Source organism: Macaca thibetana, chromosome 12 (genome assembly GCF_024542745.1).
Source record: "Macaca thibetana thibetana isolate TM-01 chromosome 12, ASM2454274v1, whole genome shotgun sequence".
NCBI lineage: Eukaryota > Metazoa > Chordata > Mammalia > Primates > Cercopithecidae > Macaca > Macaca thibetana.
The window spans coordinates 74,108,439-74,122,274 of record NC_065589.1 but is presented as its reverse complement, the minus strand read 5'-3'; the positions used below and the strand labels follow the sequence as shown (position 1 = coordinate 74,122,274).

At 40.2% G+C, this 13,836-nt stretch overlaps 1 protein-coding gene across 2 annotated transcripts in view; it reads left to right on the top strand.

The window, feature by feature from the left end:
- The first annotated feature begins 1,116 nt into the window (after positions 1-1,116).
- NOSTRIN (nitric oxide synthase trafficking) overlaps positions 1,117-13,836 on the top strand; it is a 64,048-nt gene continuing 51,328 nt past the window's right edge. Inside the window, exons 1-2 of one of the 2 annotated variants that reach the window (XM_050750460.1) lie at positions 1,117-1,437; positions 11,291-11,376. In XM_050750460.1, coding sequence (XP_050606417.1) covers positions 1,411-1,437; positions 11,291-11,376 — 113 coding nt within the window. In that variant the 5' untranslated portion in view covers positions 1,117-1,410. The remainder of the gene's footprint in view (positions 1,438-11,290; positions 11,377-13,836) is intronic. The other variant, XM_050750459.1, reaches the window with a different exon arrangement.

Here is a 13,836-nt window from a genome sequence, read left to right as displayed (position 1 = left end):
TCTTTTTTTTCTTTTTCTTTTTTCTTTTTTTTTTTTAGAGACAGAGTCTCACTGTGTCGCCCAGCTTTGAACCCCTAGACCCAAGCAATCCTCTGCCTCAAACTCTTGAGTAGCTGGGACTACAGCACATACCACCACACCCTAATTTAAAAAAAAAAATTTGTAGAGATAGGAGTCTTTTGCTGTATTGCCCAGGCTGCTCTCAAACTCCTGGCCTCAAGTGACCTTGTAGACTCTGCCTCCCAAAGTGCTTGGATTATAGGCATGAGCCGCTGCAACTGGCTTATTTCTGGGGACATTGAATGGAGCCTGCACACCAGGGACAGATGAATGGAGGCTGAGCCAGCCAGGCAGGTGAAAACTGAATGCTTTTCAACTGTGAAATGTTCCACTGGACTGTGTTGATGGAGCTCCTTTCAAACTGGGGCCTGCCCTTGCCTGCCAGTCAAACAGAACTGCCCACAGCCTAGCAAATGGCTGTCATACGTCAATAGCCCATTCATTGGAAATCTAATGATTGGCAACTGGGACCACAGGTGCAGAGAAAGCAGTAGAACTCAAGCTGTGGTTGAGTTCTTATTCTGTCTATCCTTTTGAGTGATGAAAAATGAGGCCAAATCTAGGCAATTGTTTTCTTTACATTGAAAGCTTAGCCTCTTGATCCTGTTGGGGCTGGAGGGAGAGTGGAGTTAGGCTCGGAGAAGTGGTTAGTGTACACTTTGCTCCTGATAGCTGTTTCTGAACATTCTGTAGTTATAGTTCTACAGGAGTAGGTTCCTAGTTGTTTGGTATCTGGCCCTGTGGGATTTTAGGGGGTGGGGGAATATGGGCTTGGTATTTGAGAGCTGGATAAAGGAGGTGGGCGGGGTGGTTGGGCTCTAGATTTGTTGGTTTGCATATTAAAGGCATGCTCACAAGCCAGTTGTTTGCTCTCTCTAGGAATTAGCTAACCCTCAGACAGGCAGTCTCTCTCCAAGTCCACGAGGTCCCAAAAAGTCAAAGCATCATACAATATAGAAAATAACAAGCATGATTAATACTACAGGCTGAGAGGATATGTGTTCCTGCACTGTCAGACCGAGCGCTAGAATTATTGGAGACACATTGCAGCTTCTGTGCCTTATCTCAATGTTACGCTGTTCAGGACTCAGGATCCTGCCCTCTGAGGGTTTAGAGAAGTCATTCTCACTGTCTCACCCTGGCTCTCTTCATCCAGAGCAGTTCTTTACTTTCTCAGGAAACAAACGGGATGAAAGTCCAGAGCTGGGACTTCCTCCTTGGTGTGTTTGACAAGGACTGACGTACTCTAGGCCCTTTGAATCCCGGAAGTCCAGTACACACCCAACCTTGATTACAGTGTCTAGAATGCTGGAGTGTAGGTGAAAGGACAAAAGCCAGACACATTTCGACATGAGGGATCCACTGACAGATTGTCCGGTGAGTAGCTCGGTGTGGGTTGTGTGCCTGCGTGTGAGGAGGGTGGAGGGTGGGTTTATATATTAATGGATTTTAACTTAAGAAATTTGAGACACTCAGAAACCAAACACATTTAGATATTGGCTGTGGTACAAAAGTTTGTGGTTTTTCTTTGTTTCAGTTTAAAAACAGAGCTTTTTCTAGGAAATGACAGGGCAGGTAATTGTCATCTTTCCTTCTCATATTCTTGGAAAAAGTTTTGAGTGAGTAAAGCATCATATTTGGATCCAGATGGTGGCTGTTTGGAAAACATTCTTAAGACAGACACCCATGGTGCCAACATCGCGTGTGGAGTGGATACAAAAACACACAGAATGTCTGCAGCCAATTTTTGGCTCTGAGAATAAAGTGAGGGAGGAGAGTTTTTGTGCTTTTTTGCCCTCATTTGTTGAGTCAAGGATCACAAGTCCTGCAGGAGGAAGGATAGACTCTCCGCTCTGCCTGGCCTGCAGTAGTTCTCAGACTGGTTTAGCAGCATGTTTGTTCCATGTTTGCTTGTTTTGGTAATATTCGGAGCACTACCAAAAATATAAGTTTGGTCAGAAGTCCAAAGACATTGTGAGGTCACTGGTGGCAATAGCAGAGACGTAATTTAGGAAATAAGAAGCAACTAAAATAAAAGGGGATATGTTTACTTTGAAAATAAAGTGATTAAGGAGGGTCAGTGTTTTATCCCAACACATGGGGCTGAAAAGCTAAGATTGGTGACGTCATAAGCAAGAGGTTTCAGTCATCCTTCATGTATTAATAACACAAACTGTGGAGCAGCAGATAAATGGGCGCTGAGATAGAGCCATGAAGAAGAAGACCAGCAGAGGATTATTGATTTCCTTTTTGTTTATTCAGTGGATAAGAAAAGCACATGGTTGGAAAAGATGGAACTATGGCTACTATTGCAGAAAATCAGATGAGCTAAATGAGATGAACTCATAAATGACTAGTAATTTTACTAATGACAAGATAGTAGCCAATTCTGCCTAATTTTACTGTCTTTAAACACAAAAATAATTTGTGCTTAATGTAGAAACAAATTCCAATGATATTGTTATAGATTTTTAAGAGTGAAACTTCCACCTTTAATTACTTCAATCTCAGTCTTCTCTCCACTGGTAATTATGAATAATTTTTAAGTAGTCTTTTATCATTTATTTATCTCTCCTTGAGGTTGCTCCCTTACTAAACTGTAAAATCCTCCCCTGTCTCAACACTCCTACTCGATGATTTTGTATCAGGGTGGCAGGCCAGGACAGGCATGGGATAAGTGGCAGCAAAATCTTGGCACTAATAGTAACCAAAGAAGACAATTAACACCAGGGGACGAGTTCAATGGACAGAAGAGAGGGAAATGGAGGCCAGATGTAATTAAGTTTAAAACGAGAAGAATAAATAAATACATAAAAAGGAAACTGAAGGCCTAGCATTGTTTTTGCAGGCAGCAAAGTCAGTCTTCAGATGTGGAGAAATGTTTTCTTTCAGCAGCCCCCAGGGCAACCCATAACCATACTTCTGTGTCTGCTTAAAGCTCCACTCCCTGACATGCTGAATAGTTCCTTGTGCTCTGCTGAGCCAAGGACTCCTGTCCTTGTCTAAAACTCTGAAGGTCATCTGTATGGGCTCATTGCCACCAAAAGAATCCGGGAGTCATGGGGAGGCGGATATCCCTTCAGCCTGGGTTTCCAAACCCTCTAAAGTCGCAGAACATTTATTTATTTGCAATTGTTTCATCTTAATCAAGTGTTCAAGTTGATTTCCTGGTACATTCTTAGCTTGTACTTGGGAAACAATGCTATGTGAAGATGAACCTACAGTTTGGGAACAAAATAAGACAAGGAAATGGATTGCAAATGAGTGCCTCATGAAACACTTAGGTAGTTTTATAAAATAACCCAAAGCTTTAAGCACCTGCAAAATGTCCCTTTCCATGAGTCCCTAGAGTTGCACAGAGCACAATTCATAAAGTCTTAGCTACAGTTCTTAACCGGGCCCATACCAATATACCCATGTATGGAACTCAGTGGGTTGCATGAACTTCAGTGAAAACAAATCTCTATTTGTACTGATTTCTAATTGAGATTTAGAATTTTATTCAATCCAGAATATAGGCAACAAGCCCCAATACTACTAGTAATATCTGTGTAGTGTCTGTGACTTTGTAACCAATAAAAATCAGAAATTTTATAACAACATGACAGTTGTTGCACATATCTAGAAATATTTACATTCAACCTGACTTCAAAATGTGGTAATACTTAAGATATGTAATTTAGCATGTTAATTAAAAAGCATATAATATCATAATTTTAAAAATACACTCTAAAAATATATAATTCATTTCCTTTGTAACCCTACGCTACTTAAAAATGTTATTCTGAATCAAATAGGTTTCATGAGACTACAAAAAGGGCTCATGGTACGAAAAAATTTAAAAATCTCTTTTAGATCAAGTTTTTGCAGTTGTTGCAGGTATCTAGAAATATTTACATTCAACCTGACTTCAAAATGTGGTTGTTGTTGCACGTATCTAGACATTTGTTGCACGTATCAAATGTCAGTTGATACACGTATCTAGAAATGACAGTTGTTGCACGTATCTAGAAATATTTACATTCAACCTGACTTCAAAATGTGGTAATACTTAAGATATGTAATTTAGCATGTTAATTAAAAAGCATATAATATCATAATTTTAAAAATACACTCTAAAAATATATAATTCATTTCCTTTGTAACCCTACGCTACTTAAAAATGTTATTCTGAATCAAATAGGTTTCATGAGACTACAAAAACGGCTCATGGTACGAAAAAATTTAAAAATCTCTTTTAGATCAAGTTTTAATGGGCAAAATAGGCTGATAGCTGGGCCCGTCAACCTCAAAGAGCCAGGTCAGTGTTTGAGTTCAAATTATTGTCACCAGGTTGGCATAAGATTGCCTAAATGCTGTGTAGGACTAATCTTGAGAGTGTCAGAACTTATTTGAAGAAGATATCTTTAAAGTTCTGTTTTTGACAAGGAAAAGAATTGGCTCTGGGCCTTGATGCCCCATTGCCTGTGAAGGTTTAGGTTTAGCTCTTAAACCTAAAAATATGTCTAGGGAACTCATCTTCAAATCCATGTGCAAGAAAGGTGAGGAAGTAGGATCCAATTATCTCCAAAGGAAAGAATTCGATCACAAGAAAGTATTAATAGCACCTTCCTATCAAGCAATCACATAGAAATCAAGGACAAGTAACAAGCTGTAGCCAAATTTTTACTTTTTTTTTTTTTTTTTTTTTTTTTGAGACGGAGTCTCGCTCTGTCACCCAGGCTGGAGTGCAGTGGCCGGATCTTAGCTCACTGCAAGCTCCGCCTCCCGGGTTCACACCATTCTCCAGCCTCAGCCTCCCGAGTAGCTGGGACTACAGGCGCCCGCCACTGCGCCCGGCTAGTTTTTTGTATTTTTTAGTAGAGACGGGGTTTCACCGTGTTAGCCAGGATGGTCTCGATCTCCTGACCTCGTGATCCGCCGGTCTCGGCCTCCCAAAGTGCTGGGATTACAGGCTTGAGCCACCGCGCCCGGCCATTTTTTTTTTTTTTTTTTTTTTTTTTTTTTGAGACGGAGTCTCGCTCTGTCGCCCAGGCTGGAGTGCTGTGGCCAGATCTCAGCTCACTACAAGCTCCTCCTCCCGGGTTCACGCCATTCTCCTGCCTCAGCCTCCCAAGTAGCTGGGACTGCAGGCGCCCGCCACCTCGCCCGGCTAGTTTTTTGTATTTTTTAGTAGAGACAGGGTTTCACCGTGTTAACCAAGATGGTCTCGATCTCCTGACCCCGTGATCCACCTGTCTCGGCCTCCCAAAGTGCTGGGATTACAGGCTTGAGCAAATTTTTACTTTTTACACACTCATTCAGTATCCAGGAAGGGGTCTGTCAAAGCAAGTCTTCTGGGCTCCACACAGTCAGCCACTCCCCTCATGTCATCCTCCATTGAAATGGCACCAGGTTGCTCCTCAAGTTGGTAACCTGGCTCAGATGCCAACCTGAGCTTCCCATCTTAGTGGCTTAGCCTGGACACCAGACAAAGACTGTCACTAACTCAAATGGTGCCGGTGCCATGGTCCATAGCACCTGGGAGAATCTGACTCACTGCAAAAATACAGAAGGAGACTGCATCTGGCATGGGTGTCATGTGGTCCACAGCCTCCCCAGTGTGCATCAATGAGATGTTTAACATGCCGTTCTTGGACCTCTGTTTCCTCATGTGTAAAGTAAAAGAAGGAGAGGGTGGAGTAGACTATGCTTTTTAATGTTCCATATCCCATAATCTGCGGCAGTCTGCCACAAGGATCCCAAATACTACGCAGCTGGTGAACACGTACGTGGATTCCCTTCATAGAGGGGCAGTGCTTTGAAACATCACCCCCAGTGAATCAGAACTCACATGATATCAGTAGCACAGTGCCTGGCATCCAGTGTTAAATTTAAGTGGAATATCATGGTTTCTTTAACACTGCGAGGATCATCATTATTCAAAAAAAATTATTCCATACTAGCATCAACACAAATAAATTTTTCTATAATTCTTTCTAGAACTAAATTTAACCCTCTTAATCATTCAACCAGAAAGAGCAGGTAGGCCAAGCTTGATGTAGGCACTTTATAATCTTTACAAGTCATCTGTCTAACCATTTCATGTGCTGATTGGCTGGATTACTGAATGTTTTCTGTAATGGCTATATTTATCAACAGGATTTGCTTACAAATTCTGGGAAGAAACATTTTCCTAATGGCTGAATGGGAAATGTCTGTGTAGACCAGTTGTCTATTTGTGAAGGGGTCATTATTTTTTTAGGGGCTTAGGAAGATCCCAGATATTCCACTACCAGACTGAAATCCCTTTATCCGGGGAGAAAAGCCTCATAATGTTTTTTGTTTTTCCTAATAATGAATGATCCCCAGGAGAAGCAGCATATTAATATGAATTCATATGGAGATGTAGAATCAATAGTAGATTATTCTCTGAAATGAATATTTGGTAGGGGGTTAGGATATTTAAAAGCTCAATGGGTAGGAAAAGAACACCAAAATTGCCTTCCACCTCCCTGCAACCACAGCAAGCCCTTCTTCTTCTGCTGGTTGATGACATTAAGAAGCCAGCTGTATTGCACATGACACTTAAAGGTTACTATAACTTGGAGTAAACTTAGTGTGATTAAAAAGATCAGCCATTTATAAATGTATTTGATTCTAATAGATTCTCTAATTGATTTTCATACCTAATATTTCTAATCACAACTCTGTCTCTAACTAATTAGATTATCGTTATCTCTTTGGGCCTTAACTGTAAATAAAGGAATTAGACTTCAGTGGCTTCCAAACTGTGCTCCATGGAACCCTTTCAGAGTCCTCTCTAGTGGGTGGGAGTGTGGTGAGGTAGGAGTAAGACAACCAAAACTAAAGTCAAGTGATTTCACCCCCACACAGCAGGTATGTTCCAAGATTTTCTGAACACACACACACACACACACACACACACACACAGAGAGAGAGAGAGAGAGAGAGAGAGAGGGAGAGAGAGAGAGAGAGAGAGAATTATATGGTCTCTGGAGGTCTGCTTTGGCATTTAAGTGGATCTGCTTTTCACAGTTTTTATCTCCAAGTCTGAGTAGATGGTACATGATGAAAAGTACAGAATCATTGATTCTAAATAAGGATTTATGCTGGGATAATGAAAATATTCTTAGCAACTCTTTTATTTATCGATGTCACCTTTATCTCAATCTGGATCAGGGTTTGTTGGGGAATTTCTGGTACATAGTATATAGGATCAGAGGTAAAGATTCTCTCCATTGCTCTCATAACCTCATCTCTTATCTGATCACTAAATTAACAATTATGAAGACCTTCTCAACTTGCATGTGCCTGGGCATATTGGAGTTTGACGTCTGAGGATGGTTACAGGTGTACCTGAGACACAAGTCCTCTGCACCCTTGAATTGACAGAGTATGGCTGGGAGCGAGGTAGGAGGCAAAGCCATGGGCCAGTTCCCTCTTCCTGGAACAACTGTGTCTATTTACCACACTCTTCCAGTACAAATATTTTCTACGTGTGCCATTTTGGGGAAAAAGTTAGAAAGTACTAGTCTACGAAATGACGGAAAATCATCTTCCAAATTCTAGAGCTGGCAGCCCTAGGGTCAATGGAGGCCATAGACTGTGCTTTGTTCCAGCAGCCCCTTACTTTAAGAGGTTGAATGTGAATGCCTTTGCCACAGGCTTCACCACTGCCACTAAAGGCCATTGAGTTTTCAATCACTGGCTTGTAAACTTTCAGCATGGCCTAGCCTCCTAAAACTAGTTCCCTTGAGACAGTATTTAAAAATGTGTCTTAGGGAGTTTTGATGGCTTGATCAGTTTAGGAAATGCAGCAGCCCCTGTAACACAAGCACATAGAAAAATTCTCAACTGGTTCTACTCATTTTTACATTGGTTATGGGCAGAGTTTTCTCTACATGCCCCATCCCACACTTGATGTCCAGGGTCCCTTAATTCTCTCCCATAGGTAACTTCTATGTGCAGACTATCCTCTGGTGATGGTGGACTGGTAAGGGCCTTTCCTGTAGGACATTTCATCTTGAAGTCTCTTCCTTCCACTCCTGTTTCCCCTAATGGAAGTTTCTTTTTCTCCTTCCTACTCTAAATCCCTCGAATCCATCTCTCTGCTTTCTTTTCTCCCATCCTCAGCCCCAGCTTTATAGTGTTTGAGAGTAGAAGATTTACTTCGTAAGCATATGCATCCAGGTCTTTCTCTCTTGCACACAGCCCCATGGCTTTTTGTTGAGTCTGTTTCTGCTTTGCTGTGGGCTGGAGAGAGAAGTCAGTAAGACAATACATAAAAATCCACAGCTTAATACTGTGAGATAGTTCTAAATAAATCAAATAAGAAAGCCACAGGACCTATAAAGAAAATAATAAAATTTTATTGAACATAAAATAAAATTTGAACAAATGCAAAAACTTACTATGTCCTTGAATAGAAAGTCTAAACACCGTTAAAAAGTCAGTTTTCCCAAATTGATGTATGTATGTAATACAATTCCAATCAGGATCCCAACGGGGATTTAAAAAGATATGTAATTAGACAAATGTTCATATGTTACAATAAATGCCTCAGAATAGCCAAATAAATTATGAAAAGAAAAAAAAAGTTGTTTAAAGAGAGAGAAGAAGCAAAGTGTTACTATCTCTATAACTTAGGTAGTGAGTATCTAATGTGCATTATTATTATTTTCTGTATCATTATGTTATAAAACATAAAAACATTTCATAATTCAAAGCAAAAAGACCCTGTATGAGTTAGAACTATGTTCAGCTGCATATTAGAAAAACCCCAAATACATACGTCTTTAAAAAAACATTGTATTTTTCTCACATATAAAATAAGTCCAAAAGTAGAGAGTTGAGGGCTCCTGTGGTGTCCTTTACAGCCATCAGAAACCCAGGCTCTTTTTCTCTTTCCACTCTATGTTCTTAATGCATTATGTCCAATCTCAATACCACTTTATGGCTTTGGCCTGCATTTTCAAGTCCAGAAGGAAGACAAGAGTGCAAACAAGCCTTTACTGAAACCTCATACAGAACCTTCCCTCACATCTCCTTGGATAGCTTTTAGTCACATGGTTAACACCTAAGGTTGAGGGAGGCTGAGAAATGACCTTATTCCAGGAGCATGTACCCTGCTAAACATTTATGCATTTTCTTCTCATGACACTGAGGTGTGTTTCATGGGATGCTATTAGGTGTTGCAGGAGAAGACAAAAGGCTTAGGGAGAAATCTAGTGAACATGTTTAGGTAACGTAGGAGTAAACAAAGAGGCTCAACAAGGTTCTTTACTGCAGGTCTTCTCACAATTTCAAAATACTCCCCTAAACTTCCCCAGTGTGCCTGTAAGGGGAGGAAGGAGGCCTTAACAGTATCATACCTTTCATATATGGCAAGTTAGTTTTATTGGAAATAAAAATTAGAAAGCTTGATTGCCAAACAGTGATTTTACTTTCATGACTGACAGGAGGATTATTTCTCCTTCATGAGAGGGGCTCCAAATTGGAACCTCACTACAAGTGTGTTTTGTTTACACTGCAGAGTTTTTTTAATTTGTGAATCGTTTGCTACCATTAAAAAAAAAAGTCATGTTTCGGATGCAAATCCTGATTTCAGTTTTTTTGGACAAAGTGGGAGATCTGGCTTTCCTGGGCCACATTCCAGGTGGCAGTGATGGGCCAGAATGGTTCTAACAGCTGCCTCTCCGGCTCACAGTCCCCACCCTGCTCCTCACTCATTCAGGGGCCTGACTGGTGCCAGCAGCCACAGGATTTTGCAAACTCTGCTTTAGAAATTAACAATTTTCTCATTAAAGCTTTGCACCCTCACCACTTTCCTCGTGTCCCAGGCAGTTTCAAGGAAGTGGTTTGCTAATATTAATATACATCTATGAAGTCCTATCACAGCTTTCTGTGTTAAATTCACAGTAAAGTTAAACTACTGCATAAAGGTAAATGGATATGGTAAGAATGTTCCTGTATCCTAGGTGTTGGTTTGTTCCATCACCAAAGGTAGGGACCTGGATCAGCTCATTTCTTTAGGTCTTTCCTCCTCTGTCACCCTATGTTCTTAGTTTGATACTCTGCTAGCACCACATACCAAGTGCTTTGCTGACTGAATGGCTTTCTGGGCCCTGAGGGCGTGTGGGTTTGTGAATGTGCCCACTGTAATAGGAGGCACTCAGTAAATGTGAATTTCCTTCGTTTTTCCCTTCTCAATATGGTGCCCAACTGAATGCTGGCGATATCTGAACACTGGAATAGGCTGGCTCATTGTATGAGCAAAGAACAGCACAGCTCTCAATCCATATTGAATTTGGGTCCTCTTATGTAAAATCTCATTTTGAAAAATGCAATCTGCTGTTGCACCTCCCAGATGGAAACTATGAGAGAGTGTGTCTGGGATGTTCCATCATCTAATTCACTTGCTCTGTGTCAGAAAAAACTGCAGAATCAATTGACATTTAGCTTCTCTGTTTAGGCACTTAAAATCTATTGTCATCAATGTCTACATTTATAGTTTCCAGGAAGACATTGTGGAGTTCTAAATCAAATGACAAAAACTTTTACTGGAAATTCTTGTGTCCGCAGGCTAAATTCAAATATACATGAATTTATAAAGGGTAATTAATAAATTTATAATGGTTTGGTTTAGCCAAAATGTTCAACTCATTATGATAACATTTTCTTACTGGAATTAAATGAGACAGAGAGAGGACTAGGACAAAGTTTTCTTACCGGGTTATTTACTCAGTTTCCTATCTCAGATAAGAAAGACTCAGCTCACTCTAATGGCTCACGGTTTGTCATGAGCCCCAGAAATATAATTTTGAAGTTTGTGTGTGCAGGAGGGGACATAAAAAGTTATGTGGCATCCTTCAGAATATATTTTTTTGTCCTTCCTGGGAACAATTGGGGTGATATTCCTGTGACATTCCAGGCGTCAAATGCACCCCACTGCTGAATTGTTTGCATTTGGCTGAGGAGAGAAACAGATCAGCTTTATTTCTGAAAAGTTCTCCAGGGTCTTTCATATCCAGGCAGAAGAGACCTCACCTTGATTTTAAGAACTCATCCAAAAGGTATGCATGCCTGTAGCTGCACGATCATTAAAATGACAGTATAAATCATATATCATGGTTATAGTAGTTTTCTGAATTTATAGGTGCTCTATCTTCAGAGTTGCTTGTAATCTTCCTGTTCATTGTTTTTTTCTGTTGTTGTTCTTGTTTTTCAGTATAATAAAGTATACAAGAACCTAAAGGAGTTTTCTCAAAATGGAGAGAATTTCTGCAAACAGGTCACATCTGTTCTTCAGCAAAGGTACAAAATGCACGTTTGCAATAAATGGTTCTTCCTCTTTAGTTGCAGCAAGTGATATGACTGGAGGAGTGATTACAAGCTGTCCTACTTTCCAGAATGTGGTGTTATATTTTGGTACTCGAGAGATTGCTTGAAGAATGATTCTCCCCTATTGCACATTTATCAACTGGATGCCATAAAAATCAAGAAACAACAGGAAGTAATTCTGCTTAGGAAGGCTCAGTCAAGTCTCTTCTGATTCCTCAGACTGGGTTTATTACCCTCTCCTGGGGCCCACTGTTGGATCTGATGCATACTCTCATTATTGCACTTTTCACACCAACAGCAATTATTAGTTTACATTTTTCTCTCCTCTAGAAAGGCAGAGGCTGTCTTACTCATCATTGTATGCTGACCTCTTAGAGCCTGGCCTTTTGATTTCCTTAGTCACTGTCAGGTGGATGAAGGAAAAGTCACCATTTTCAGCATTGTCTTCTTAATACTAGGTGTGATCATGTGTAAAACTGTTCACTGTGCTGAAATGAGGACATTTAACTCAGTCAAGAAAGTTACAAAAGCCCTGCTTAAAATGAGAAAACCCAAGGACTGAATTTGGTCATAAGGGACTTTTTAGGCCTTTTCCCTACTGCTAGATAGCTCTGTAATAAGCAAGTCTAAAGAGACCTTCAGAAGAGACTGTTTAAACTATTTCACATTTTAAATATTGAATGTGTGCCATAAGACCAAAGACGCCATGGACTGATTGCATCCTGAATTAGTAGGTTGTAGGGGACAAAACATAATTTCTTTTCTCTCCCTTTTCAAGCTCTTAGTTGAGATACTCTTCTGAAAACAAGTTAGATTAACAAAAAAGCAGAAATTTATGAACACATGCTATACCCATCACATGGGAGAGGCCTCAGTTCAAAAGCATTTCTCTCTCAAGGCAGTGGCTTAGGGGTCATGCTTAAATAGTATCTCACCAAAGAGCCAGAAATCCTAATAGGGACAAGACAAAGAAGATAGCATCTTCGGGCTTCCAAAAGGCAGGAAAATGTGGGAAGGTAAATATATGGGAAGATTAAAGTCTGCTCCTAGATCCTCTGGCACCACTATCTCTGAGCAGATAAGCAAGTGTTGGACTGTCTTTAGGTGGGAAAAGCAGAGAGAGGGGCAGAGTTTTTTAAACTCAACAATCCCCAGCATTTTTGAGAGGAATGTTTTGGTTTCCTTCAAGGTCAAGACAAAAGGAAAACATTAGCTTTATCAGCAGCAAATGAATGAGGCCAAAGAAAGATATGAGAGAGCTCAAACAGACTTTTATAAAGAACAAAACCAGGTTTGTCAAAAGGAGTCAAAAAGAGAAACATTTTAAATATGAAGTAACTTCTAACCTAACAGCCAAATTTTTTTCATAGTTTATTTTTAATTTTAGTAAGATATACATAACATAAATATGCTATTTTAGCCATTTTTAAATGTACAGTTCAGTGTATTAAGTTCATTCATGATTTTTTTTTTATTCTTTAAGTTCTAGGGTACATGTGCACAACGTGCAGGTTTGTTACATATGTATACATGTGCCTTGTTGGTGTGCTGTACCCATTAACTCGTCATTTACAATAGGTAATGCTATCCCTCCGCCCTACCCACTCCCCACAATAGGACCTGGTGTGTGATGCTCCCCTTCCTATGTCCAAGTGATCTCATTGTTCAGTTCCCACCTATGAGTGAGAACATGCGGTATTTGGTTTTCTGTTCTTGCGATAGTTTGCTGAGAATGATGCATCCATGTCCCTACAAAGGACACAAACTCATCCTTTTTTATGGCTGCATAGTATTCCATGGTGTATATGTGCCACATTTTCTTAATCCAGTCTGTCACTGATGGACATTTGGGTTGATTCTAGGTCTTTGCTATTGTGAATAGTGCCGCAATAAACATACGTGTGCATGTGTCTTTATAGCAGCATGACTTATAATCCTTTGGGTATATCCCAAGTAATGGGACGGCTGGGTCAAATGGTATTTCTAGTTCTAGATCCTTGAGGAATCGCCACACTGTTTTCCACAATGGTTGAACTAGTTTACAGTCCCACCAACAGTATAAAAGTGTTCCTATTTCTCCACATCCTCTCTAACACCTGTTGTTTCCTGATTTTTTAATGATTGCCATTCTGACTGGTGTGAGACGGTATCTCATTGTGGTTTTGATTTGCATTTCTCTGATGGCCAGTGATGATGAGCATTTTTTCATGTGTCTGTTGGCTGTATGAACGTCTTCTTTTGAGAAGTGTCTGTTCATATCCTTTGCCCACTTTTTGATGGGGTTGTTTGTTTTTTTCTTGTAAATTTGATTGAGTTCTTTATAGGTTCTGGATATTAGCCCTTTGTCAGATGAGTAGATTGCAAAAAATTTCTCTCATTCTGTAGGTTGCCTGTTCACTCTGATGGTAGTTTCTTTTGCTGTGCAGAAGCTCT